The sequence below is a fragment of the Pochonia chlamydosporia genome, chromosome 4 (genome assembly GCF_001653235.2).
Source record: "Pochonia chlamydosporia 170 chromosome 4, whole genome shotgun sequence".
Lineage (NCBI taxonomy): Eukaryota > Fungi > Ascomycota > Sordariomycetes > Hypocreales > Clavicipitaceae > Pochonia > Pochonia chlamydosporia.
In genome coordinates, this window is record NC_035793.1 from 2,231,160 (window position 1) to 2,258,629 (window position 27,470).

The 27,470-nt window shown below is 49.1% G+C and overlaps 10 protein-coding genes and 1 non-coding gene across 11 annotated transcripts; 5 read left to right on the forward strand and 6 right to left on the reverse strand.

The window, feature by feature from the left end:
* Positions 1 to 2,115: 2,115 nt before the first annotated feature.
* On the reverse strand, positions 2,116 to 2,427 carry VFPPC_17849 (hypothetical protein; the record flags this gene model as incomplete). Its single annotated transcript, XM_022429525.1, has 1 exon — positions 2,116 to 2,427. The coding sequence occupies one exon, from the start codon at positions 2,425 to 2,427 to the stop codon at positions 2,116 to 2,118; it is 312 nt and encodes a 103-aa protein (XP_022285421.1).
* A 1,760-nt stretch (positions 2,428 to 4,187) lies between these two features.
* On the reverse strand, positions 4,188 to 4,652 carry VFPPC_17848 (hypothetical protein; the record flags this gene model as incomplete). The annotated part of the gene is made up of 1 exon (XM_022429524.1): positions 4,188 to 4,652. One exon carries the CDS (start codon positions 4,650 to 4,652, stop codon positions 4,188 to 4,190), a length of 465 nt encoding a protein of 154 aa, XP_022285422.1.
* A 1,193-nt stretch (positions 4,653 to 5,845) lies between these two features.
* On the forward strand, positions 5,846 to 8,171 carry VFPPC_08104 (translation initiation factor eIF-2B subunit epsilon; the record flags this gene model as incomplete). The annotated part of the gene is made up of 3 exons (XM_018286867.1): positions 5,846 to 5,938; positions 6,007 to 6,063; positions 6,138 to 8,171. The coding sequence occupies 3 exons, from the start codon at positions 5,846 to 5,848 to the stop codon at positions 8,169 to 8,171; spliced, it is 2,184 nt and encodes a 727-aa protein (XP_018143656.1).
* Positions 8,172 to 8,569: 398 nt separating this feature from the next.
* On the reverse strand, positions 8,570 to 10,450 carry VFPPC_08105 (hypothetical protein; the record flags this gene model as incomplete). Its single annotated transcript, XM_018286868.1, has 3 exons — positions 8,570 to 10,173; positions 10,239 to 10,286; positions 10,351 to 10,450. The coding sequence occupies 3 exons, from the start codon at positions 10,448 to 10,450 to the stop codon at positions 8,570 to 8,572; spliced, it is 1,752 nt and encodes a 583-aa protein (XP_018143657.1).
* Positions 10,451 to 12,176: 1,726 nt separating this feature from the next.
* Positions 12,177 to 12,986, forward strand: VFPPC_08106 (GNAT family acetyltransferase; the record flags this gene model as incomplete). The annotated part of the gene is made up of 1 exon (XM_018286869.1): positions 12,177 to 12,986. One exon carries the CDS (start codon positions 12,177 to 12,179, stop codon positions 12,984 to 12,986), a length of 810 nt encoding a protein of 269 aa, XP_018143658.1.
* Positions 12,987 to 13,377: 391 nt separating this feature from the next.
* Positions 13,378 to 13,449, forward strand: VFPPC_17278. The gene has a single exon. It is a non-coding gene; the product is annotated as a tRNA-Thr (tRNA).
* A 364-nt stretch (positions 13,450 to 13,813) lies between these two features.
* VFPPC_08108 (acetyl esterase) lies at positions 13,814 to 14,927 on the reverse strand (the record flags this gene model as incomplete). Its single annotated transcript, XM_018286870.1, has 2 exons — positions 13,814 to 13,916; positions 13,996 to 14,927. 2 exons carry the CDS (start codon positions 14,925 to 14,927, stop codon positions 13,814 to 13,816), a joined length of 1,035 nt encoding a protein of 344 aa, XP_018143659.1.
* A 2,954-nt stretch (positions 14,928 to 17,881) lies between these two features.
* On the forward strand, positions 17,882 to 18,325 carry VFPPC_08109 (CipC1 protein, concanamycin induced protein C; the record flags this gene model as incomplete). Its single annotated transcript, XM_018286871.1, has 3 exons — positions 17,882 to 17,897; positions 17,957 to 18,091; positions 18,156 to 18,325. 3 exons carry the CDS (start codon positions 17,882 to 17,884, stop codon positions 18,323 to 18,325), a joined length of 321 nt encoding a protein of 106 aa, XP_018143660.1.
* Positions 18,326 to 18,880: 555 nt separating this feature from the next.
* VFPPC_17847 (hypothetical protein) lies at positions 18,881 to 19,186 on the forward strand (the record flags this gene model as incomplete). The annotated part of the gene is made up of 1 exon (XM_022429523.1): positions 18,881 to 19,186. The coding sequence occupies one exon, from the start codon at positions 18,881 to 18,883 to the stop codon at positions 19,184 to 19,186; it is 306 nt and encodes a 101-aa protein (XP_022285423.1).
* Positions 19,187 to 21,591: 2,405 nt separating this feature from the next.
* VFPPC_08110 (hypothetical protein) lies at positions 21,592 to 22,293 on the reverse strand (the record flags this gene model as incomplete). The annotated part of the gene is made up of 3 exons (XM_018286872.1): positions 21,592 to 21,733; positions 21,801 to 22,045; positions 22,096 to 22,293. The coding sequence occupies 3 exons, from the start codon at positions 22,291 to 22,293 to the stop codon at positions 21,592 to 21,594; spliced, it is 585 nt and encodes a 194-aa protein (XP_018143661.1).
* A 1,433-nt stretch (positions 22,294 to 23,726) lies between these two features.
* VFPPC_08111 (efflux pump antibiotic resistance protein) lies at positions 23,727 to 25,788 on the reverse strand (the record flags this gene model as incomplete). The annotated part of the gene is made up of 5 exons (XM_018286873.1): positions 23,727 to 24,582; positions 24,664 to 24,804; positions 24,876 to 25,232; positions 25,328 to 25,431; positions 25,525 to 25,788. The coding sequence occupies 5 exons, from the start codon at positions 25,786 to 25,788 to the stop codon at positions 23,727 to 23,729; spliced, it is 1,722 nt and encodes a 573-aa protein (XP_018143662.1).
* Between the last annotated feature and the right edge of the window lie 1,682 nt (positions 25,789 to 27,470).

Genomic DNA, 27,470 nt, shown 5'->3' on the forward strand with positions numbered 1-27,470 from the left:
AACGCAGGGAAACGCAACACCAGACAGCACTGTGAAGACAGGACACCAGACCAGACTTGACTTTTACACAATGCAGTCAAGGAATAACGGGGCCGTTTTTGCGGGCTGGCCTGGTGGATTCAATGTCGCAACAGTCAATCCAACTGGCACACCTTGCAAACCACTGCTGTTGGTTCCTTCCTGGCCTTTACTCTCCAGATTTTCCTAAAAAGTAGTCGCGTCCGAGGCTAGCTAGCCACATGCTCGAAGTGTGCTGATGACAACTGGACGCTACTCGAGAATGGAAGTACTCCCCTTGCGCGAACCAGACACCAAATTCACCAGACTCACGACTCGCCAGACTCCTCACAGTACTTAAGTAATATGTCTGGTACTTGGATGGGCAACGCATGTCTGAATTCCTCTCGCACACTTCACCTGGATTATTAAACTGTACCAGACTCTTTGTGCATAACCCTTGACTAGCCGGCGTCGACCACAGAGTACCTAGGTACTCAAGCACACCGTAAGCGACATGTAGATCCAAGTCAACATCTGCCCTGTAAGAGCCAAGAACAGTCTGCATCAGATCTACGGCATTGATAACTATTGCGGAGTCTATACGACGAGATGCAGTCAGTCAGTCTTTGGTTGGTTGCATGGGTCCTTCCTTGGTGCGGCTGTGTGCTGAACAGTGCTTGGATTGTTTTGTGCTCGTCTCATCCAAATGAGCGTTTCTCCTTTATTGAATTTATTCCCTACATTTGTACCTTGCGTCCCCTCATCTGTCTCCAATGCACACATTCATAAACAGGAGGCAAGTCTTGACTGATGACGTTGATAGGACGTTGATAGGACGTTGATAAGAAAAGAAACGAAAAGAAAAGAAAGCAGACATGGACTTGGCTTCGGTGGTGGTCCGCAATCATCGATCAGACGGCACGACATTGAAGGTTCAACGCTGCAAATAGAGCACTCGGAGTGGTGCGGTGGGTTCTTGTTGGTGTGGATGCAGACTGCTTTTTTTCTCCCACGGAGATTTGGGCCACACGAGACCCTGATTGGTCAAAAAACGGAGCTTCTGTGCATTTGATGCAGCCTCTGGGGGGAGGCAAAGGAGGGTCCAAGTGGTGGGACGGACCACTTTGAGCGCCTGGGCTTGCAGGCTTCCGGGCTTGTTGGCTTGCAGCGCCCGCAGCCATCCCACCAGACCAGACAGGATCATGAGTACAGTCAAGTACTGCCTGCTATGTGTGTATGCACGACAAACACATTGCACCAGACTGCACTGCACTGGCGATGACATGGGACTTTCACGCTCACGGACCACATTCAATGACACGGGAAGCAGGAGCTCACTTTTTCAACATCTGATATTCTTGCCACGGCCAAGTGCGGCAGGAATGTGGGCTATTGCAGGCTGGCTGGCCCGAATCTGTGAACCCTTGTATTGACGATTCCACCCTGCAGGCATCAAATACCTAGGTATGTACAAGAGGGATGTACTCCGTACTGGACATCTGGACGTAGTTTGTTTCCCCCCTCGCGAGGCGTTCGGCGATTTAGCGGATCTTTTTTGAAACGGGGATTTTAACACAGGGGGTCTTTCTGTTGCTCAAACTCCGAACTGTCTTGATGGTGTATCCGATCGGGGACTGCTGGATGCCTTTTTCCCATGAAGTATGACGGGCGGAAGAGGTGGCTGTTTAGGTGCTAAAGTTGTCAACGTGGGCGACGATGATGAAGAATGACGGGTCATTTATTGGACACTGTGTACGGAGTACTGTCTGGTGTGCCAGTCCAAACCATCAATCCTTCCATGTGTTTGGCAGGAGAGAGAATCGAGTGCATGGCGCTCAGCCAAGATGCAAAATCAGCTGTAGGCACGAAGCACATCAGGCCATGTTCCGAACTTGCCGGATTGTGCATGCATCACATATTACATCTGGGGGAATGACGAGAAAAGGGTATCAATCGAACAGAAGAATTAGATTATTGAGTCCTAAGAGAATGCAGGCTGGCCAGCATTTGATCTCATGTTATCTTAGACTAGGGGATCGGGCCAGTTGCTCGACAGCACTAGCCTTCACTAGTACAGCAGAGCGCAGCACATAAAGATCTCACAGCACCGTCAGATCATTCTCTCTCACGCAACCCAGAATAATCAATCATGCATGCATTTGAGCATCGTCTGGTGAGACCATCTCCTGCGCCGCAGTGGATGGGTACATGTACCAATCTGCTCTGTACATGGTCGCCTAGTCCACGGTCTGGTTTGACCCGCGCTTCTGCGTCTCCCTGAATTTGCATTTTCATGTCAACTGGTCTGTCTCGTCTGTCTGTCTCTCTGCTTGCTTCCTTCTCTTTCCGGAACGCCCGTTTCGCCTGTTGCTTTTGCTCTGGTCCTTTGCGCCATTCACAAGCGACTCCAGAAGCCGTGTGGCGCATTTCGCCGCGCACAGTGGGGCCGGTTTGCCTCTTTCTCGCTTTCTTTCCTTTCCTCTGTCTCTTATTTTTTCCATCATGTCTGGTACTGTACTTTCCGTCGGACAGAATCTCTAGGGAAGAAATGATCGTTTTGATCGTTGTTGCATATTATTCCTCTACACCCTGCTTTCTGATCACGAGGCAAATGCTGGCACATTGAGCCGAGAGAGACCATGCGGCGTTTACATGTACCCATCCATGTGCGCCTACGAAAGTCCTCATCCCACATTTCCGCTCCCGTGCTCCAAGTTTGGTTCAGATGCAAGCCGCAAACCAACATGCATGATAAAGGTCGTTTGCAATCTCACTCACATGCAGGTCAATATATTTTTTGTTTCTCTCCAGTTCGCCCCCATGCTGCATGTCGATAATGGCAGGGGGCTTTCTCAATTCCAAAGTTGTCGCCCCGATAATCTTTGGACCTCCGTCGCATCAAATGACATGCACAAGAAGAAGAGGAAGCAGAAGGAGAACAACAACAAACAATATTGAAGCTGAAGCTGAGTAATAAGCATATTGGGGGCGAAATGTCATGCAACTCATCCTAGCATGCTATCTATTTGCCACTCCACATATTAGCCCGCTATGTGCCTAGACATTGAAAATAGTCTTTGTCTTCGGCCAGAAATATTACTCTGGAAATAGTACTGGACTGTATAGTGGTCAGCACAACAGAATACCCCGAAACAAAAACTGGTCTGTGTCAAGTTTAGTTCCAATACCCCGGCTCTGGAAGAAACATGCCCTTCCATACCTAGGTAGGTGACATCAATCGATCCGTGCGTCGGTCTGGCATCAAACATAAACATCACCGTTGCTGTCAATTGGTCTGTGTGCGGTTTGCCCAAGCCGGTCTGCCCTCTTTTGTTTTGCCTGGATTTGACGGGGCCAGGACAAAATTTCTGGTTGCATTATCTCACATACCTAGGTAGCCTGCATCAGCGCATCGAAAGACATTTTGAGGTACATATCTTTTTTGTTTTCACATCCGGTTCAATGTTTCAAGAGCAGTGGTCTGCCGGCCCGGTTCCTCTGGTGCATAGGCGTACCCTGTCCATTGTCTCGAGTCAAGCCCCTTCTTTTTTTATTTTTTACATGCCCTCGAATGATCCTGCCGTGCCTTGTGGTCTGGGCTCAGGTCTGATGTCGTCTCCTGATCCTCACAGTTCCTTCCAATCCTGTGCATCACTGGCCGCCTTTTCAACACCAAGCCCCTCTCCTCACGATACGGTTAACTACACGCCCCGAATTCTGTGTGATCTGTCCCTATTGCATTCAAAATGTGGGCGCGCACAGCCAGAAGGAGCTTATGTTTCGCCGTCGCTGGACAGATTTCCGAAGCTGCGCATCCAACCATGGGGCAGTGCCATCCATACATAATATTCAATGTTAGCCGCCCCCCCATACGTCGTACCACTCTCGCCATGTCTGCACCCCAGAATAATGCTCGCGACATGCCACATCCCGAAACAACCATCACCCACGCACGACCGCGTGTTCGTGGCGTACAGTCCCCTATTTGTCAAACATCGTTCGCTGCTCTGTGAAGCGGCTGGGTCGGCCTATCCGGCTAGGTGGAACCAACAAGCACATGGCTTCTACGCCGTAGAAAACGCCAAGCTTTTTATTCCAACGCGACGGTTATCGAGCCTAAAATAATCGCCCTGGCAAACAAAATCTTCCCAGATCCCACCATTTGCCGATAATCTGCGGACCTGCTTTCAGCTCAACCAGCAGTCAGTCCCCTTGTGCCTGGGACTATTGAGCCACTGGAGCATTCCCGGCTCTCTGGGAACCCCATCATGCCATGTGTCTGGGCTGAGTGTTCTAGCAGCCCTTGCAAGGGTCAGTACCTCATGAACCAGCTGGTTGCCGTTGTCTGGGTATGCATTCATCGTTCTTCTCAGTACGAAGTATGGAGTAGTCAAGGCCACCATCATGAAATCTTGACTTGTCACATCCCCCTGAGAAACGAGAGGTGTTGGCCGGGGAGCAACCACACATGGCTTTGAAATTGCGGAATGTGTTACAACTCGTGGTCTCAACTCGTGGTATTGCCAATGAGTGGCATCGTTCTTTTTGTGCATCTGCACAATTACTCGAGCCTCGGTCGACCTCCCGGATTTAATCCCCTTTTTGACCACACATTTACACGACACTATCAACGCCTTTGTCCGAAGCACCATTCCGGATCTAACCGCAACAGGGTGTCACTCAACAATTGAGACAAGCCACATCTTCTTTGGAAAGCTTTCAAGGCAAATACAGCCTCAGTGGCCCACCGTTGGAATTTCTTACTGGTTACTAGGAACGGAGTATGTCAACAAATCCGGGTAAGGCTGGCTAGAGCACATCAGGGTCGTGGTTCCCATTGTCAATGCCCATGTGTCTGGGATAAGGCAGAGGTCAGCATTACAATGCTCTGGTCTCTTGTCCTCTTCGTGCTGAGCATTGCGTCTTTTCGCGCCGTGGGATCTGTAGAGCGACTTTGGACGTCGAGATCGTGGTAACAAGGTTGCTTGTCGGCTTTGTTTGGCGTACATGCATATGCACCACGTCTGCTGATTTGTAGCAAGACTACGAAAGATATCTTCTGCCTCACGCTATCTATGTACACTTTCGGTAGAGTGTGAGAATCTCTACGTAATGCACTGTCACAGCCAACATCCCTGGGCTAGTCAAGGCATGTTTCACTCCATGAATGCTAGATTTCCGTGTCTAGTGCGGTTGATCCGCGTCTGTCTGAGTCTTAAGTTCATCTAGCACCCTTGACGGGGACTATATCGGGGATGTGCTCACCTACGGGACTTGGCTGGCGGGCTCATGGCATGTGTCATGACCGTTGAAAATTCGTAAGTCCAAAAATATACCATTCCGAGACTACATGTATATAGCAGCTTCCTTTGCCCCGTGGTCTATGTCATGTTCCATTCTTACGTGTTGAGTTTTTGGATTCTACTATGTGCAATAATGCCCGACATCAATATGTAGTCATGCAAGCCGATACTTTAACTTCCAAACATCTGGTGAGATTTCAATTTAGAATGGATACATGAATCCTTGCTACAATACAAGTCCTGTACTCTGGGTTGCTGGAACGTGGAAAGAGACCAGACAGTTTGACTAAAAATGTTTCACCAGAACTACAGGGTAGGACACAATCTGGTTGGTCAAAAAATGGCTGACCGTGAGCTGGACCGACCGCATCCACCAAGGTGAGGAAGATAACTGCCAGACGTTTGTGGGTCATAGCCCTGCATTGAGTCACCTCTGCTTTTTGGAGCGGGCTGGTCAAAGATCTGCCACCCCACGCTCAGAGCTCCCATCTCAGAGTTCCCAACCCAACCCATTCCTTTGCTTCTGTCTCGTCGTCCTGGCCATGTCACACAAGGGCAAGAACAACGCGGCCAAGGGCTCGAAGCCTGCCAAGCCTGGAGCCGAGAGCAAAAGCGAGGATGTCCTGCAAGCAGTTGTACGTGGGATGGAGGGGTCCCTGATCAATCGTGGTTGAGCTTCGAGCTAACGTTGTGCTCTATCTAGATTCTTGCCGACTCATTTCAGGACAGATATAGACCGTTTACGATAGACAAACCAAGAGTAAGTTGATATGAGAATTCGAGTAACGCATGCCGTGCCTGTAAGCTCTGTGGTTAACCGCTTGCCTGTGACAGTGTCTCTTACCTCTTGCGAACACACCCATCATCGAATATACTCTGGAATTTTTGGCGATGAACGGGGTCAATGAAGTATACATCTACTGCGGTGCTTTCACAGATCAAGTCGAGGACTATATTCACCGGTCAAGATGGGCTCCCACATCAAGGTCCTGCCCGTTCTCCAATGTCCAATTTGTTCGATTGTCTGATGCACGGTCGGTTGGTGACATATTACGAGATTTGGACAAGCGAGCTCTCGTCGACGGCGATTTTCTTGTAGTCCATGGAGACTTGGTATCGAATTTCATGTTGGATGGAGTTCTGGCAGCGCATCGGAAGCGCAAGGAGGCCAGCAAAGCCAATATCATGACGGTCGTTCTTCGCAGCGGCGGCGATGACGATCACCGTACGAAGACAAATGGAATTACACCGATATTTGCAATCGATGCCAAAACCCAACGATGTCTACAATATGACGAAATGAACCCCCTTCAAAGCGACCACTATCTTTCACTCGACCCAGCCATCCCAGACGAATTATCCGCTGCGTTCGAAGTTCGATCAGACTTAATCGATGCCCACATTGATATCTGCACACCAGATGTGCTGGCTCTGTGGTCAGAAAGCTTCGACTACGAACTTCCCCGGAAAAACTTTCTTCACGGCGTTTTGAAGGACTGGGAGTTGAACGGCAAGGCAATCCACGCAGAGATTTTGGAGGATGGATACGCAGCCCGTGCAAGCAATCTTCAAATGTACGATGCTATAAGCCGTGATATTCTCGGACGGTGGACTTTTCCTTTCATCCCCGAGAACAATCTTGTACCAACACAGACTTATCAACGCCATCCCAACGGACTTGTAATGGAACACAACGTCTCTCATGCACATGATGCCCGGTTAGTCAATGCTGTCATTGGCCGGGACACCACCATTGGACAAGGATCCAAGGTGTCGAATTGTTTTGTTGGCAAAGGCTGCAAGATTGGCGCGAACGTTGTACTGGAGGACACTTTCATCTGGGATAATACGACGATTGGAGATGAAACTAGAATAACGCACAGTATTGTTGGCGAATCAGCTTTCATTGGCAAGAGCTGCACGTTTCCAGCTGGCTGTCTGATTGCGTCCCGAGTCCAGATTGGCGATAATGTTTCCCTAAACAAAGGCACGACATTGTCGACCTTGACTCTCTCTGGGGACCAAATCTCCCCAAACACCAAGCTCCTCGGCGCCGACACAAATGCCGCGGCCTTTACTGACTTGGACGAGGACGACTTGGATGAGAGAGATCCTTCGCGTCTGCAAAAGTCGTTAATTTACTCCCTTGCTGACTTCAACATCTCTACAACGTCCATTTCAACGCTCGCATCTGATGTCGATTCAGATGATGAGGCGGACGACAACTTTTTATCTCCAGGGGCTGCCTCCTCGTCCCGATCTCGCCTCTCATCATTCGCCTCAGATGACTCCACTGGCAAGATGTCGTTCCATGTCGACGCTGTCCATGGTCTCCTTGACGCCTTGCGTGGAGAAACAAACGATTTTGATTCTGCCAAACTAGAATTCATGGGTCTCCGTCTTGCCAATGACGCCTCTGACAGTATGATGCGAAAAGCTGTATCTACGGCATTTGCTCGTCGTGCCGCCGAGCTCCTGACCCCCGAGCACGGCTCTCTGGAACCCGCCAAGGCAGCAGAGAAGGCATTGACTTCGAAAAGGGGCGCCACGACCTTTATTGAAGAAGTTGGTGTTGGCGGCGAAGAAACAGAGCAGATTGAGTATATTCTCGCCACGCAAAAGGCGCTTCAACACATCAAGAACCCTGATCAGACTAAGTTGGGGACTCTATTGGCAGCAATGCTTCAGCAATTGTATGCCCTGGACATTCTTGAGGAGGATGGCATTCTTGGATGGTGGAAGGATGGCAGGGCTGCCGAGGGAGATGTAATGTCTGCACTGAGGGAAAAGTGCGCGGTTCTGATCGAATGGTTGGAAAATGCCGAGGAGGAAGATGACGACGAGGAGGAGGATAGTGATGATGAATAGCTGTCTCGCCCATAATTCTGCGGGCTGTAGAGGCTGGGAGTAGTTAATATTATCTCTATAAAAGTCAATAACGTGAGACCTGACAATACCCTCTTGAGTGTTTACTTTACTCCAATTGCGCAAAAGTTACAGTGCTTCTTTGATCTCTCTTATGATCTGACTCTCTAGAAGGTTGATATATACAGAATCCATACATAGTGCCATGACCTAGCCTACATGGTCGACATCTTTGCGTAACATGACGTCCAATTCCATCAATTCCGCCATATGCCTAACCTCAAATTCGATGATATCGAATTACTCCCGGACGCCGAATAAATTAAAAAGGAAAATTCATGCTCCCTTTATTTCCCTCATCAAATACACGGTCCAACCAGATATAACCGCTGTCCTCACCACTAGTAGTAGTTTTGCAAGTCCGTATTATTCGCAGATTGGCCTCCGCCCATCGGACGGCCACTTCCTCGACCACCTCCGCGACCTCCGCCACGTCCCTGGTGTGTCCCTCCGCGACCGAGTGAGGCCTTTGGACCTGTTGGTGGTGCCTGAGGGGGTTGTTGTTGGTTTAGAGACGGGTAAGCGTCATCGTAGCTAACATGCGGACCATATCCGCCCTGCGGATTCTTAGGCTCAACGTCGTCCAAAGATCGGTAGTGATGCCCACCACCTCTGCCTCTTCCACCACCCCGACCACCTCCTCTGGCACCGCCGCGAAAGCCTCGAGAGGAGTGGGCTCTACCGCGACCTCCACCACGGCTGCCTGAATGATATCCTCTTGATTCATTGCGTCCACCGTACTGTCCGTGAGTGTTGTTAGCAGTCCAGCCATCCTCGCCAGCATGCTTTCTCTTGGAGGGCTTGTTCCCAAACAAGCTTTCGTATTCGTCTTCTCTGGGGTCTTCATCCTCCACGCGTAAAACGGCCTTTTCGCCGACTGTAGCCTCGAAAACAAATGATTTGCCAGCGGGCAGCGACTGCCAGTTGGCAATTTTCCCAGCATCCACTGGCCGAGCGCCTTTCTTGAGGGCTAGGACTACCAACGGGACTGGATTGTCCGTATGGTAGATTGCCGTCGGAGGTACGGGGCGTACGCACGCCGCCCAGATACTGTTGTCGTAGCAAGCGGTGCCTGTTACCTCCCACAGCATTTTCCTTCCCATGCCACCAACCTTGTCGAGAATGCTCGCGGGGCAAGGCCTGGGACAAATCAATATATTGTTGGCATGAATCTTGATGTCGTTGCCAGGTATATCGGAGGGTATTTGGACGAGGTTCATGAGCTTCTTGCTGTCTTCTGGGCCAATCATGTAACTCGTGAAGAACACCGTCTTTTTGATTTGTAGCCTGTTTTGTCGTAGGTGCATGGGCTGCCGCGTGATGGCCTCGTTGTGAATATTGATCATATGCTGTACTTCGGCAACTTCGATTACAGGATCCAAGGTGGTTGAAGTATCAGCAACTTGGATTACCTCGGCGTCGATGGGGCCGCGAGTCGGAGAGACGGTTTGTCGGCGGTTGTATTCAACAAAAAACTCGCGGAATCCAACTGTATGTTTCGGTCGGTCTTCGTATACTTTGATCTCTGTAGCGCCCTTGTATGTCTCCATGAGAGCATTCAGGAACAGCTGCTTAAAGTGCATGGTGTTTTGAAAGCGCTGGTTTGTAGGGCTGACCTGAGGCTTGAGACTAACAAGGTCGAAGTCAAGGCCCTTGGCAGCAACCATCTTCTTGACCAGTTCGCTAAAGCCCTTTTCGGAGCGACCAGTTAACAAGACGCACAAAGCGTCAGGCTGCTTGATGGTCAAGCGAACTAGTTGGACGATCTTTTCATTCCACCATCCTTCCCACGCTCGAGGCTCTTCCTTCTCCAAACCTTCGCCTGTTGCAGCAAGAATACGATTATCGTGCCACCACCCGCCGTTACTAAAGGCTTCTTGCGTGGCCAACAGTCCTATCGTCGGTCCGGCCCAGAGTGCTGGGTTGGGCAAGGGAGTTTTGAAAACTTTCGGGTTGATGGTTAGTCGAGCTGTTTTGCACAAGAAAAGAGCATTGCAGGGCCTCACATACGAGTGTTATCAAAATCGTAAACGTGGAGGGCCTTGATCTTGTCCGCAGCTGGCTCTGGGTTAGCAACGGCTGGGGTGATGATATGTAGTCGCAATGCCAATGGGGAGCTTACGAGGTAGAGTCTTGTTTAGACTGGACCATCGACCCATGGCAGTAATGGTGTACTGGGAGTTGTTGGAAGCGCCATGGTACACGCTGTACGCCGAGGCCATGGCGCTTGACGGGATGCTGATGCGATTCAGTCGGGCTGCAATCATGCAGCTGGCGAAGCGACGAAGAGGTGATGTCGATGTTGCAAAAGTTGGTGGGCCAGCTCGAGGCGAACAGGGATGTTCCGACGCCCAGCTGGGGATTGAGGCAGACAAAGAGTTGACATAGGAAACACGAACATGAATGGAGTGAGGGACGTTCAGGGCGAACGGTACCAATACCAATGTGGCAGTTGCAACTGAACTCGGCGCTGTCAGAGCTGAACTACTCCACTGGAGGCCCCGAATACACGGCACTTCAGGTACGAGAGGCACCTGAGGCACCTGAGGCACCTGAGGCACCTGAGGCACCTGAAGCAGCCGACATGGAGAGACTTGGCCTGGGGGCTGTTTGGGCTGCAGCTGGACAGATCGGCTCAAGCTTGAGATTCCATGTCCATGTCCTTGTCCCCGTCTTGTCTGCCATCTTGATTCTCGCAGGCGGCATCTTGCACCAGCATCTAGCCAAAGTCTCCGTTGTTGTACTGCACAACGTCGCCCAGGGTGTTGGACCAGACCGAATATTACCATTTCATTGATATTGCTTCTCCGTCCAGCAGCGAAAGGCGATTGATACGGACGTGGACTGGGCGAACCAAACAGCAGAGCCTCAGGTGAGGCCCGGCCATTGGAAAGGATCAGAAGTCCGGTAGTTCATCAGAGCTGGGATTGGCGCTTTTCATATCTCTGGCCGACAAGCATGACAAGAGGACAAGAGTCCGGCTTGGTGTGAACTAAGTCAAAGCTGGCACCAGACCAGCCATACCAGCCATACCCGCCGTACCAGCCAGACATATGAAACTTTGCACATGTCAATGGTCTGGCCGCACCAGACTCCCATTCATTACCCCTCACCTCACCAATCAATCAACAATCAGTCAACCAGTGCTGCTGCTCACACGACCCGACCAGACCGTTGACCCTTCTTGCAGCACGGCCAAACAGGCGACGTCAGCCAAGCAGAATTTGGCTTTTGATTCTCATTAGAGACTGCCTGACTGGCTCGAAAATATTACGGAGCAGCCTGGCCTCGATTGGGCGTTTGTGAGTTGACGTCTCCCGGACTTATTGGCCATTTGCGACACAAATTATTCAATGGCTACAACACTCGCCGTACGTTTTATTGCCGGTAGACTTGCTCCATCCTCTCTTGGCCAGATTCACCTCCAACTTCGCGTCAAAGCAGGATCAAGCAAGGACCGCGAGGGAATCTTAGCCGTGACTGACAGAGTGATTGAACTCTGTGTGGCCGCGCAGCCGAGACACGGCGAGGCCAACAATGCCGTAGTCAAAGTTCTGAGCGATGCGACAAACATACCCATATCGAGGTTCAATTTTGTCCGAGGGCTAAAGTCCAAAGACAAGGTTGTCGCAATTAGTAATGTTCAAGGAGACGGGCTAGAATATACCCAGACAATTCTGCATTTACTCCGCAAAGCAAGCTATCGAACACCTCCCTAATATGGCACTTTAGTTCTCACCTTTCTCAGCCACCAACAGCAACGCTAGAGTTGGAATGATCAAATTGCCCACCGAGTGACTCAACTGGCCGTGAAACTATTCAACCTGGTATTCCAGGAACATATAAACGGTTGTCTGGTCGCATACTGCTGCAAAGACGAGTTGCAATTTCCGTTCACAGACAGAACATACCTCAACCCCTCATTCTAATTGCTGCTACCTCTTCACCATGTCTAAGCCGACATACACCATAACCGGAGTCCGCCTTGAGGACGTGCCCGAGATTGGACGACTCTCCGCGGACGCCTTTGTCAATGATCGCCAGACTCAAATGAAGAATCTCGGAAAGGAGCCTTATGATATGAACAAGATAACACTGGAAAGCCTTCCAGGTCTGCTCCACAACCCACGCTGTATCGCTATCAAAGTTGTCGACAGTGAGAGCGGAGAAATTATGGGTGTCTGCAACTGGGGGTTCCGAGGTTTCAAGCCCGAGGAAATGCCAAAGGTAGAGGGTAAACCATTGCCCCTAGACAAGCCTGCAGAGACACCTGCCAAGTCAGAAGATGCACAAGACTCTCAAGAAAAGAACCAGCAATACGCCACAGACGGCAAAGGAAGGGAAAATATCAAGGAAGACGAGGAGTCAGACCCCATAAAAAGATTACAAGCCCTCACGGGAGGCGACTTGGAAGCATGGATGGAAGAGGTGATGCCAGAAGGGACAAGATGTCTTTTTATAGTTGGATTGTCAGTATCTCCAAAGTTTCAGGGCCGCGGTGTAGGCTCTACACTTTTGCGTTGGGGTACGGACATTTGCGATGACAAGGGTGTCTTTGCGTGGGTTCACTCGTCGGAACCCGCGTGGCCAATGTACGAGAAGTGCGGGTTTCAAGTCATTCGATGCCTTGACATTGATTTGGACGAGTATGCTCCAGTTCCTCCGCCAAATGAGGGACCGGATGCGAAATGGGGACACTACGTATTTCGATACATGAAGTACTTTGGGAAACAGAAGGAAGCGCAAGATACGACTTAGTTTGCCACGTTCCGATACAAAAACACGACGCATAGACAGAATGATACCAATCGAACTGTAGAAACTTCCTCTGACTGCGAAGTACAATGACATGTGGCATTTTGGTACTCCCCATTGAAGCCTCGTTGCACAACACCTGGTGTAACGATTTACAAAGGTATCCTATTCTTGAATCTCGTTCCCGGATTCCTACAGCCTACACAACATATCTACATATTCAACAATCTACAGCACTAGCGCGAAAATAGAATGACCCCAGCCCAAGCCCTGCCCCATGCGAGTGGCGGCCACACTACGAGATCTTTGCCCTCATTTCCGTCGTGGGTCGTATTCCGTCTGTACCCTCTTAAACCACATTGGCACCTCCCCATCTCAACAAATCACGAAAAACGCCCCGTTGGCTCAGTGGTAAAGCGTGTCACTAGTAATGACAAGATCACTGGTTCGATTCCAGTACGGGGCAATTGATTTGGTTACCTTTTTTTTTTGCCTGTTTTTGCGGCCCTTTATGCTTTGAAGGACTTTGGCTGTCTGCAGGTGGGAATAATGCGGTGAGATGGGACTGGGTTGTGGCTCGTGAACCCTGGATCCATATTTTTTCCTTTTTTCCAATCGTTACTCTTTGCTGTTGTGTGAAAGAAGGTCACTCTTCTCCGTGCTCGCATATGCAGTTTCCTAAAATGGATGAGTATTGGCTACACAACAAGGAGTTGGTTGACGACGGTTTGCAAAGAAGACAAAAAAAAAAAAAAGGATATTTGCTGTAATCACTATTTCGTAATACTAAATGCACTGTCTTGTTCGTCATTACTGCCGCAACCCGCACATCATCTGTAGTACGTGCCGTATTTGGACTTGCCTTCCACCACCTCCATAAAGTTCTTGCTAAATATCTGTTCCATGCGCTCAGAAGGATGAAGTTCGTCGTACCTTCATCAAAGTATTAGCGATTTATCCCCACTAGATGCGTTGTACGAGATTTTCTTCAGCGACCCGGATAGGGACTCACCACATGAAGCTCGATTTTGGTTCCTTCGACTCAACACAGCCGTTTAGACACGTCCGAAAAGGTGCAACCACGTTGGCTGGGGCGTCGAGATACTGTCCAGGACGGCCGATTACATCCATCATGAGTGAATGTATGTCAAAGATGGAGAATGTTGCCCCAGACCAGCGCCGCTTCACCTTTAAGAAGAATGGTGCTCCATAATCATACATGGTGTTTACGTTAGTCGTGTACTCTAGAATCTTATTCGCGTACTGGGTAATGTTATAAGCAGTCTTGTTCTTCCAGTATTGGTGGTTTCCAAGGCCGCCAGTTCCCGGGGTAGCGTACATGGGAGCCCGTTCCAGAGGTGCCTGATTCAATAACACGAAATGTCTGCCACCGGCCTTGTAAATGTGGTCAAATACGCTCCATATACAGTCCATGTAGGTACTGATCGTTGTGCCTGCTTTTTGAGAATCTCCAAGAATGCCATCAATTCCTAGGTCGTTTGTGCCGATCCAAAGCGCGTATATGGTATTGTGAGCAAGCCTGTTGGGATACAACTTGGGATAGTGAATATCTTGCTCGAAAGCAGTGATTTCATACTCCAACACAGACGGAAACGGGCCGTTTATAACATCCAAGTTTCGCGAATCAACATTGTTGGTGCATTGAGCCCCTGAAACGGCATAGTTGTAGTAGTTTGCTCCGGTGGCATTGGCGACGAAGCGTCCCCATGCATAGCCACCACTTGCGGTGCTGTTGCTTGGAGGCAGCATCTCACCTATTGGCGGTGCTTTGTGGTTCTGGATGAAATAGCTGAAGCGGTTTTCATCCGTGTAGCTGTCGCCAAAGGTGACGAGATTCTCCATCCGTCCATAAGTGCTGATAGATATTGGGCTACATGCGACTTGTAAAGCCATGCCCAAGAGGGCGGAAAGCATCACTGCCATGGCGTTGAGGGATGTAAAAGGAACAGGTTAAGAATATCTTCGAATAGATTGGTTCAAGCCTTGGAGAGACAACCCCAAGTGCAAAAGGCGGCTTACCGGACTGAGACACTCGACTGCCATGGTGTTCTACTTATAAAATCAACTTGGCTGGAGCTCAAAAGCAAGAAAGCTAGCAAGCACGACCTCGACTCCTGCAGAAGACCCCCCTCACCAACAATCTCGCTCGTAAATGATCCGACGAGAGCAAAAAGGCGACATGACAGACAGGCTTACATTTCTCATCACCGTCTCTTCTAACCACCCCGCCTCTGTTCACCAACAGCTCGTTCATGCCAACGTCACGAGGTGCGTCCAGATCGGGGTACGATGTGACGCATCGGGCCGGTATTTGCTGCTCGCGGGGAAATGGAAAATGGGGGGGTGACCCTCCATTGTTTGCATGTATGATGATGCTTTGTGGTCGGCAGTCAGTGGTCGGGCCTCGAACCGGATGTTCGATAGGGATCCGTGACTGAGGATGCGTGATGTTTATGCGAGCGAATCACGGCAATGACGGTTTGGAAGAACAAAACAATTATTGAAATGCAATACAACATGCCAGACTGTGGCATCGACACTAATGCGGTTCGGTTTGTCGATCTGTGGGGGATTGTCTAAGTGAGGGGGTCACGTCACCAGGGTTTCCATCAGAAACGAGAGATGTAGTGCGACATCCTCTTTTGATGGGAGTCTCATTTGCAGGGAGTTCATTGTCATACGTCAATTGATCGGTAATGGGGAATAACTTCAAGATGTGAGTAGCCCGTAAGGCTACATGTATGAAAAGGCGGTGTTTCTACATCGTGTATTTCTGAAGCTGGGTTGATTTAGAGCTAAAAGTCATCCATGACTTCGTACAATACGGAGGTAACAATATCCAAAGTAAGAATGTGTTGGGTTTATCATTTCTCCTTCCGTTCAACTGCGGGATGCCGCATTAATGCTGCCCGACCGACTTTGTCAATAATTGCAACGAGGGTGCACTGAATGTTACCTCGTATGCAACACATTTTAGAATGGTAACACGGACGGTCTGGCTCACGTTCTGGACTAGGATAAGAGTCAAGTTAGCTTCTATTCTACCTACGTAGAAGCTGACGAGAAACGGGAACGAAACATGTTCTTGGTGAAGCGGCCCAGTTCCTTGGTCCTTTGTTTGCCAATCCAGATTTTGCCAAAAGTAGCTAGTCGAGCACGATATAATCCATGGACGAAAGCCGTGATTTATCAGAAGTTTTGGAGGATGAATGCGATTGATACAGTTGACTGTGTAGCCTAAGCGACGGGAATTAAACGAGCCACAGCCCAGCTACAATATCGTGGGAGTCTAAACTGTCTGTAGTTTGCGAAAGTGGTTGGAACTTGGTTCAATCACTAATCCCGAAGAGTCCAAAATACATATGGCTGAAGGCCACCTGCGTGTTTTCTTCTCTAGGAGATGCCGTCTTATTCCCATTTCTTAGCGTGGCGACATGAGTCCATGATGTTGTTCATGACACACCAGCCGAGCGGAGCGGTAAGTTACAGAGTTCATCATGCAAGAAGTTACATGTCAATCACCATAGTGGCAATGAACTGGCACGTTTAGTGAAAAATAACTCGGAGTAAGGACAAGATGGTTGGAGTAGAATGGAACCAAGGGGCTGGCATTGTGCCATGAATGTGATCCATCGACTTCGCCTTGGACCTAATGGAGTTCAGCAACACGTCAGCTAGGTGACTTTGAAGCGCGTATAAACCGCCACAAATCGAATCAAAACTTGATTCTAAGTGGCTTTAAGCCATCAGTGGCTAGATTAAACAGTTACTGGAACGCATTTAGTTATATTTTACAAACCATTGTTTTGAATCTACCGAGTCTCACCAAAATTCTCCTTCGAGTGAGTTTGATATGCAGCTGTGTGGCGCAGAGACAAACTGCCATCGGTTCGCAGATTGTATCCTATTTATGGTACAGAAGTATGACACTGTAGCATTTATAATAACCTGCAAATAGAAGTAATAGGAAGAGCAAGAAAGTTGGCGAGTGGTTGAGATGCTCCGGTTCGCATGTGGATGATGAGTCTACGCAGCCACCACTTCAGAAACAGTGAACCAATCCCAATCTGCGATTGAAACAGTAGTTGTTGACTTTGAATTCTTCTTGGAATAGGAATGATAGAGAAGCGATGTTATCGACCTGCATAAAGCATATGCCGACGAGTGTTCATCCTAGAAGTTAAGATGCCATTAGGAAAAGACCACCAGTTATCCCAAGCACTATCATGGGTAAGTTTGACATCAGAACAGGATCATAAACAACCTTAAGTTTATGCGAAAGTCCGCTAGTTGTATGAAAGCGTTAATTTACAGCTTGTGTGCCGTGAAATTCCACAATGGTCAGCAGACTGAAAGCCGGTAGCCTCGTGTAAGTCTTTATTGTCAAGATCGTTGCTCACTTTTAAACACTTCAAGTTACATCCTGAGCTATATATCATTCAAGTGACGCTCATGGACAGAAGAGATAACCAAATGCCAATGACCCATGCCATTAGTTGCAGCCGACGCTGGATCTGACGGGGTAACGACTAACCGCACGATATCGACGACTAGGCAGGATCCACCACCAGCATGCCGCCAATAAAGCCAGATCCAGCAGGATACGTGCCTCCGCCACCACATCACCTCACCTGCGGGGCTTGTTTCAACAACTTGAAGCCATTGCCTCATCTTGAATCCATTATCGAGGGGCTGAGCTGCTGCGTGGTGGTTGCTTGTAACCCCGCAAGGTCCCTGAATGACCAGGTTGTGCCCTTGGATCTGACTTATATAAAGCTGGTTGTCGTCAACGAAGGTGCCTCGCTTCCATCTTCCATTTTGCTCATCACAAGTTGCTTTCAGTATTTTCTAGCTACGTGTATTCCAAATCAGTAACAATGGGTTGGTTTGATGGTAAGTCCCACCTGCTTGCCAATGCTCCTAGCTCCCAGCATATGCTCAATATGCTTCAGATGATTCCGATCAGGCTCAGGCCTACGACCAGGTGACGAACCGTCCTCACGAAGCCAAATGGTCTCACGAACTTATCGGCGGTGCTGCTGCGTACGAAGCTGCCAAGGCATACGAAGACCACGTCGCTCGCAATGGTACGTAATCTGGCTATATGGCACTCCTGCGTTGGACAACATTGCTAACAATCGATACTTGTAGGCCACCCTGCTGAGCACGCCCAGGCCAAGGAGATCCTTGCCGGTGTCATTGGAGCCTTCGTTGACCGTGAGGTTGAAACTAAGGGCTTGGACTATATCGATCGTGAGAAGGCCAAGCGCCACGCCCAGGATCAAGCGGAGGAGAGACTCAGCAACGAGGGTCGATGGTAATCATTGAGGCGGTCAGGATAGTTACGGGGCACCAAAAGTCACTAGAACAGCTTTCCCATAGCTATTTGGCTCAATTGAGATGTTGTAAATGTACTCAACCTTGGTTTTCACATGAAGCACTCTCCGTGGGAATGACATAACATCTTGACCCTCCTAACCAACCTGGAACGGAGGTGTCAATGCTCGTCAGGCTCAAATTGTGAAACGCAGCTGGTCGTACCGTCAAGAACCATTCAAAAGGAGGGATTTACTGTTTTGAACGGAAGACTAGAGTGACGCCGCCGCAGAGACTGGCGTTGGAAGCGTAAGAAAGTGGTGATGTTACGAAGTGCGGTTGGTCCGTCGGGAAGCCAGTGCCGAGTTGTGGACTGCTAGTGCATGTGGAGCAGGTCAGTCCGCACTCGGGGCTAATTTTGGTAGGCTGATGGAGGTCGCTAGAAGGCGGGAAGGCGCAAACTACCCCTGTTTCCCTTGCCGCATTTCCGATTTGACTGGGGAGTGAGCTCGTCTGGAGCTGATCAAGGCATGAGCAGCTTGTGAGCAAAGCAAGAGCGAATGACGAAAAAAAGGGACCAAATGCGCAAGGAGGTTGACGCCAGAAAGCTTGGTACTTTACTTGCACAGCCTCAAATATTAGCTCCACGTCCAATAAGGACCAATAGCTGGGCGTGTGAGAAGTTGGAGAGTTGTGATACGGAAACTGGTGAGTTGAACTCGACGATGATTTGGAATGTGTTGGTGGACATTGTGGAGGCCTTGATGGAGGGCCGATTCTCTCTGATGAGCTTACGACATGAAGACCTGGCCGGGGATAGATTTCTCGCAACCATCCTCGCATCCGGTTCACAAACAGCACTCTAACCAATGCCAGTGAACTTCGATCTGGACGACCTGCGAAGACAGATCTGCGGCGACATGTTTGGCGCAAGCCGTGGCTGGAAGATTTTTGGTGACGGACAACGCTGTTCTAAAAAGATCACCCGTATTGATTCATTCTGCAGATGTCCCGTCGGCTGCCTACTGAATTGACCTCCTCTTTTCTATTTCGGCGGCATTATGTGCTACCACACAAGAAATGCCTCTTTGTTTCTGCGTACACCGTCAAATAATATCCTACCACGGATAGACACAGATCTTGTTGCTTGACCGCTTCCGAGTTCGGTGGTGTTGAGGATATTGACGCCAGTGAGGTCCAGCAGGTCTCGCCAGCAACTATTGATATGGTCTGAGCATACAGAAAGTTCAAAGTGGTCGTGGAATCTCACTCGGGGCGTTGCAAGTCTGACTGATTGATGGCCATGATGATATGGTTGAATGGCTTGATGAGCGTTGTTCACAAGGATGAAATCGACCGAGGAAGGTGAAGAAAAGTGCAAAGGTAAACCTGTGATATTAGTATATTATTCCACTGCTACTTCCGCACCACGTTGTCTGTAATGAGTCTCTGTCATTGACATTCTTGGGCAGACGGGCACGTTTCTGGGAAGGCTCTCCAACACAATCGATATTCGAACAAGACCTATATATGTTCTTGACTTTCACGTTGGCGGCAAGATATGATATTAAAAAAAAAATGAGCGACACATTGTAGGCAAACGACATGAAACGAATGGTAGAGAGAAAATTTGCTCTATGTGACGGGTCTTCGAATATTCCTCGCAGAATCATGTATTCAATTACTGCTGACAGATGGATCCATTGCGTGGACGGCAAGCATAAATTTCACTTGTCAGGTACCAGAAATTGCTGACAATGCATCTCATCGGGTTTAAGGCAGTTGGATTCTTCAACATTTAAAGCAGAATATCGACATCTGAATACACAACCGCAAGTCAGATCCGCGCGCAAAGAGAGTATGGCTGGCGACGGTCATATCTAGTTGAGAAAGCATTTATTCCGCGCGTGATTCGTTGAGGAGACAAATCGTGGCATGATGGCATCTGATAAATGATTGGAGTAGTGAAATTTAAAGATTTCCAGGCTCAACCACTATTTATAACTTGCAACGCGGTATGGGGTAGTGCGGAGGAGGTGGTAGACGAGCATATTTCTCTGTCGCGCTGAGTCAATTCCGACTGACTTCAATGTTGACTTTCCTAGTCATCTTGGACAATGCGACAATGATGCGATGGATCGGCAATATTAATGATAAGCAGCTGCAGTCGGGTTCCTCTGATAATCGTTTTCATAGCCAAAATATGTTAACATGAAGTCCAATCTCTTTTTGCCTCCAAGGCACAACGTCTCAAACGGAGATTTAGGAGTCCAACGGTTGTGGCATAAATCATGATGAATAAACATAGGGGCGGCACTAAACAAGGCGAATTTGAACCCCTGGGCGGCGCCAAAGTGCCCAAAATTGACTCCACCGGCAGTTTTAACTCTGCGGAGTACCAGACATCCAGTTGCTTTTTTGTCAGTCAAGCTAACGGTCTGGTGTTTAAAGGGGCATGGTCTGTCGTGATGACGTACAGGAGCAGCCACCCAGCTGACGAGGCACTCTTTGTTTGTCAATCGACAAGGACAACTTTGTAACTTCCATCACGTCACAGCTCTCCAGACGTTGACGTATATTCCCAAAGTTCTCATACTCTTCAATCCTGTCAAGCTGCAGTCCAAGGCGATACCCTTCCTGCCAACACAAAGATGGGAGAGTCAGCATCACCGCAAGCCCCAACCCCCGCAAAGTTGTCAACTTTGCATGCAACGGGGTCCGAGACCGCTTCACATACAATCGAGGCAAGCCAGCCTAGCCTGCACGCTGCTATGGGTAAGTCGTGGTCGCGCGATGTCTAACTACCTAGATATATGTCTGCTTATGTCCCGATTCGTCCTCAACTAACGCGAACCAACAACGACTAGATCCGCAGAGAGCGCAACCTGGCTCCGAGGAAATGAGACTTCGGGGTGGCCATGACGGAGGTGGTCCTTGCCCAGGTCGATTCTGCTTCATCATCCCGTGTCCGATTCCGATCAATTGCTGCATTTTCCCGTGCCCGTGCTAAGCGAAGCGCTGCCTACGACGTTACGATTCGATACTCATAGTGTGTTGGTTGCTGGTGGAGCAGTTGGAGGTGGCAAGGTTGATTGTGTTTGAAGCTTGTTGATTTTTATCAATTCTGCAGAGATGGCTGCTCATCAGATATTTGCTTGCCACACATTCATTACTACAGGCACGATGATTCGGATGTTTGTCGAACTTCAAGACTTGAGCACATGGGAAGTGGTTTCTGGCGTCGCAATCTTCATTTCAATACCAAACAATTTCAAGACCTTTCTGAAATATCTTCCTTGCTTCCACCCTCTGGGCAATGCCGTACGGCCCTAACCCTTCGAACTAGCTTCTTGTATCGATTGCGAACATGGGTCTCATGACAAGCGATAATAAATAGAGCAATGTGAACAAATCTAGAGGTTGGGATCAGCGGACATGGTTAGCCCAACCACAACTCTACTAATCAAGGGGTTTACTCACGCTTCAATCGTGGCCAGAATAACAGCCACTTTGACAAGCACGAATTTGACGCCGTCACGTTCAATCTCGGGCATGTTGGATCCCCATGTAGACCATGTTGCTGCCATCATGACCGCGACGGCTCCGAAACCCAGCCATATGACTAGATCAACTCCCACACGTGTTCCAGGATGAATGTCCTGCGAGTTTTTGCGGAGAAACCGAACCAGAATCATGGCTACATCCCACATCAGAGTTATACCAGCCTGCGGTGGTCAGTGACGGTATCGGCGTAACGTGCCGTTGATATACGTACTGGTGCCATTAAGATGATGATTACGCCGGGCACATCTTCGAGCTTGATGCTTGCTCCGAACAGGACCACGCATATTGCTGCAGATAGTAGACGGATCCAAAGCTTGGCTTTTTGTATTCCGTCCGGAGTCGTGCGTAATGTGTAGGCTGGCGGGGAAGCTTGAGACCTAGGCCTTCCCATCTGAATTTTTGATTCCATTTCTTAATCTTTGAATCCTCGAAAGGCAAAGGTCTATCTGCCGCTGGCTCGGTAGTTCATCTGCTGAATGTAGACTGTAAGAAGGACTTATATAACTTGCGGCAGCACCGAAACGGTTCAAATGTCTGGCAAAAGCTGTCGATTCGTCGATCTATTCTCATGTAAACGGCGTGTGTAAAAGACAACCTCTTCGTATAAACAAGCACGAGAAGGTCTAGTGCTGATGTCGAGATCGGTAGGTTCTAAGTGATGCGCCACATCGCCAAGAGCCGCACCAGCAATGCCATGAGTAATTGTAGCTCATTATGACTTTTCCGTGTATTCTGTGCAAGTCTATTTCTCAAGCATCATTTACGGCCATGTGAACATGGCTTACGCGGCTTCTTGGGCGCAATGGCCTCTAAATACGAAAGTGGAGTTGCGATGTTCCGCTGAATATTCTCCATTTGGAGGAGCCCCTTGCTCTGGCAAGTTCCGAAACCTACCAAACAGGGATTAAGAGTGTAATTTGGACCAAAATTTCGCTGAAAAAGAACCATTTACGGACTGTCCGCGTGTGTCATTGCGAATGTTGGGCAATTCCCCACCAATATTGTTTGAAGGGCTGCAATCAACTGTGGGCTTGGGATGGACTGCCAAGTACAACAGTCTTATATGTCGAAAGGATAGGACATCAAAGATCATGTGTATTTGATGCCAGTGAGGCAGAAACTCTGCATATCATGTAGCAAGTTCATTGACACGATGAATCCAGTCTTCATCACTATTGGACAAGCATTTCTAGCAGTACTCTTGTTCGTCCAGCTCGGCCTCACAGGTTATGGTTTGTTCTCCAACCCGCAATCAACTGCTGTTACTTCTGCTTTTGTAACTAACGTATTCAAACAAGCTACGAGTTTAGAAAATGGACTGGAAGGCTACACGCCACCAAAATCGATCCTGTTTATGCTCGGCAACACCGTCTGGTCGATCCTCGCATTGGCTTTCATCGCAATTACACCGCTCGTGTTGTCATATGCATTCCACAACCTTGTGGCTCTGCTCTTACTGGCAATCACGACGGTAGTGTGGCTAGGTGGTTCTATAGCCATTGCGTCGATACTCGGAGACCTTGTTGACAATTGGAAGAATATATATACTATATCACAGCCAATTGTTGCGTTCAGCTTCTTCATCTGGGCAACTTTTGCGGCGCTGATGTCTTTAGAGGTGGTAGGGCTGTTGAAAGGGGCGTATAGAAATGGTGCGCAGGAGATTATCGACCTGCAGGATTTGGATGAGAATGGAGTGCAAAGTACCTTTCGTTGACGATGCTAGTTGCTATCCATGAGTGGACTGCATGAGGTTGGCTCGAGGGTACTGTATGAATAGACATGGTTTCAAGTCATAGAACTGTCCCTGGCGAACTATTGCATTTCAGTTGGAAACCCTAATCAAGGTCTACCAGAAGACACACGCCCGACTCTTCGCAAAACTTGCGAATCTGTAACCACAACCTCGTCCACTTGTTCGGGTTCCTCGTTCCAACCCTCACGTTCAGCCTTTGGGAGCCGTACAAACGCAAAATTCAAGATCAACCCGACGGCAGCAAGAGCAGCACTGAAATAAAGAGCCGCGCGAAAGCCAGCCGCGACCTCTTCCCCCTTTCCAGAATGCCCCAACCCTCGCGACGACTTGGTCACCTCCGTCTCAATGGTCCCTGCGAATCCCAACCCCAGACTCACGCCATACAAATTCAAGGTTCCCACCAAACTACTGGCGACGCCCTGGTATTTGCGGCCAACACTATTGCTCGCAATGACCTGAGCGGCAAGGTAGACAAAGTCGGGACAGAAGCCGCATAGTATCATGGCGGGAAACGTTTGCGGCCAGTAACTCTGACTGATGGGCATAGTCGCAAGCAGAAGACTTGCAGCGAGAACTACTCCGACGCCAATAGCCATCACCCACCTGGCGGCAACACGGGGGAGAAGATAGGCAGCGAGACCAACGGCTGCAAGAGCGCCGATACCGAAGGGAATGAAATTGACGCCGATCTGGAATACGGACATGTGTCGTAGTACCTGCTGCCAGGAGATGGCATACCAAAGTGCGATGCCGAACGCCATGTAGCTAAATAGAACTACGACGATGATTGCCAGGAATGTCGGGGCTTTGAATATCGCCAACGGCATGATGGGGTCCGACGCGACGAATCGTTCCCAGAGGAGAAAGGAGGCAAAGAGGGAGACGGATAGTATCAGAATTGCAATCTCGTATGGTGTTGCCCATCCGACTGACGGGGCTTGGCTGCAGATTGGTTAGACGGTTAGAAATGAATACCGGAAATGATGTATCTCTCTTGCGGTGGTATGAGCTGGGGATACCTACTTCCAAGCGATGTTGTAGAGTATCAGACTGCTTAAACCAAGGAATGCTCCGACAAAGTCAATCTTGCCATCTTTGTCGATAGGTCTCTCATTTGGCATTATAATAAACAGTAATAGGAGGCAAATTGCCGAAACTGCAGCTCTTTCAGTGAGTTAGCACCGTAGTCTGGCCAAGGTTGTAATATGAGCCGAAGCATCCCAAGGCTGGCTTACATGCATCCAAACAGAACCGTCCATGCCCAGAATTCACCTGTATTTGCGCAAAGCCCTGCAAATAAGGCTCCAATGACACCACCAGCAGGTGGTGAGGCCGCAAAGAGGCCAAGAAGCACATTTCTCGCCCTACCAGGCGGCACCATGAGAGCCAGTACCGTAACGGCATTTGGCATGAAGATGCCTCCCCCAACACCACTCAAAGCGCGAATAGCGATGAATGCTTCAAAGGATTTGCAGAAGCCATTGGCAAGAGAAAAGGTTGCGAAGAGGAAAAGTCCGATGAGAGCGAGCCGTTGGTGACCGTAAATGGTGCCGAGGCGGCCAGACACCAAGACGAATGCACCTTGAGTTAGTCTGTGTTTGCTCTGGTCAATCTTGTTATATACCTAGGTAAGTTATTGGGTATGTGTCGTGACGACTTGTCCGACCGAGTGGAAAGGCGGACGTACGAGTATGAGGCGGCCATCCAGTTGGCTTGCCCGGATTCTACATTTCTGCCCAAGAGTTTGCTCAAGGTGAGGCCGCCGCTGAGGGTGATGAAATTGGATACGAACTGGATGTTGGGGGTATCATATTCTGTTAGATGTTGCAGGCTGTCTAGTGATTGTCCTCGATACTGGCTGGTCGAACAAGGTGATCATCATACCTGGACGAGGTTGGCGGTAACTAGCAGTGAGATAATCGCAAACCGGGCCGTCTGGCTAACTGGCGATGTGATTACAGGCTCTATGGCACGGAAGACACGAGCCTGGTCGGGGGTTTCTGCCAATGTTTGGGCGTCATTGCTGGTAGTTGGATTGATGGCATCAGTTGTCCGGGGTGGATGATGGGCGTCATTTGGCTGGATGGGTACCGATGGACCAAAGGATTCATTCAGTGAGATGAGCTCAATTGTTTGTATAGCAGACATGAGGAAGGAATAAATGTCTCGGAGATTGGTTAAAGCAGCGATATGTGTTTGATGCTGGATGGTGTGCAAGCGCGGCGACGGAAATGAAGAGGGGATGTGATGTAATGTGATGTGATGAGATGTGACAGCCGATGTAGGACTTGTGGTGTGAGAAGTCGTCGTAGTCGTAACATGGATCATGTTGGAGAATAAATAAAATATGAACAAGTACCACGAGCCGCCGTTCAATGCGAATATGGTTGACGTCGTCTATTGATTTAACAAAATGAAATCATCATGTTCAAATTGAACATTTTCATTCTGTGAACAGGATTTTAGTGTGAATGAGCCTTGATTATTCCTTCTCATACTGGATGGCGACCAGCTGTGTGAGAACTTGGGTAGATTCATCTTCGACTCCTCTCCCACAATTCCGATAAATTGGCAATCTAGGAAACAGGCACAACACATTTCGCCCCAATACCAAGATTTCTACCACATACAAAGTACACACTCGGTATTCCCGACTCAATTGTGCGGAATCCCACCAAAGGAACCCCATCATGCCAAGGATCAATATCCCAGCTCTTGAGCAGCAACACCCACAACATCTGCAACCGAGAGATCCCACATTAAACATCCCAGGTATATCCAACCAAATAAGCACGGCATATAGTTTCTACACGGAAAGATAATGGTTACCTTGTCCAGGACAGGTCCATTCGTCGCCGAGCCCGCAAGTCCGTCAGCAAGACATACATTCACTCATCACTGACGCCGACACTGCATATGCCATGGAGCATTCGGTGTCGGACTAGGCAAAGAATCCTGCATCAAAGGGTAACTCTCGATTAATGACGGAGCATCAGACAAAACGGGCACCACGAAGTCGAGGTGGATGGAGGGTTGCAGCAGCTTCCTGCAACAACGTGGTCAGCTCCGTCGTGAAGGTTGGCTAAATTCAATTACACCATGGTCAAGTTTTTTTTTTTTTTTTTTGTCTGCGGGATAGCGGAGTTGTGCTTGGCATGAGACTCTTAGTCTCCTCTGCTTATGTCGATGCACTTTAAGAGCATGAATTTGACAAGTATTTTACACGTCAACTTGCTTTGTCGGTTGCAAGTCTCAGTTGGTGAGCATGTTTGAGTTGAGCTTTCAGCCTCAATTTCCATTTTTGTTGCCTCCGCAACTTATTACTGTATGGGAATAAAGCGACTCAAGTACAGAGCACAGAGTAAAACAGTCTCCCACTCTTTTTGTCTCAATTGTGTAGCTGCAATGCACTGTGACTGTACACATTCCTGTCTGAATTCCAATTCTCCGTTTGACCGGTTTGACAATTCGGCGTTATTCGGACCTTTGTTCAATATTCACCATTTGCCTTGCTCATAGCCCTTAACCCGGTATACATTATCAATAGTGTCCGGTAGCAATCACCACGTCAACTTTATTGTCGATCGCTGTACCAGCTCGTCTAGATTCCCCGCTTGATTTCCCCTCTTCGCCTCCTTCTAGTCTTCCCTTTCCCAGCTTCGGTTCTTCGTCTGGAGAAGCTAAAAGACACAAGACCACATCCACCTGCCTATCGTAGTCTTCAATGCCCGTCTTGGCGCGGCTTCTTTCCGTCGGGCACTTACGCTGTCTCACCTAGTCTGTCTGTAAGACATTGACAATGTGTGCGTGATCTGTTCGTAACCCTGGTA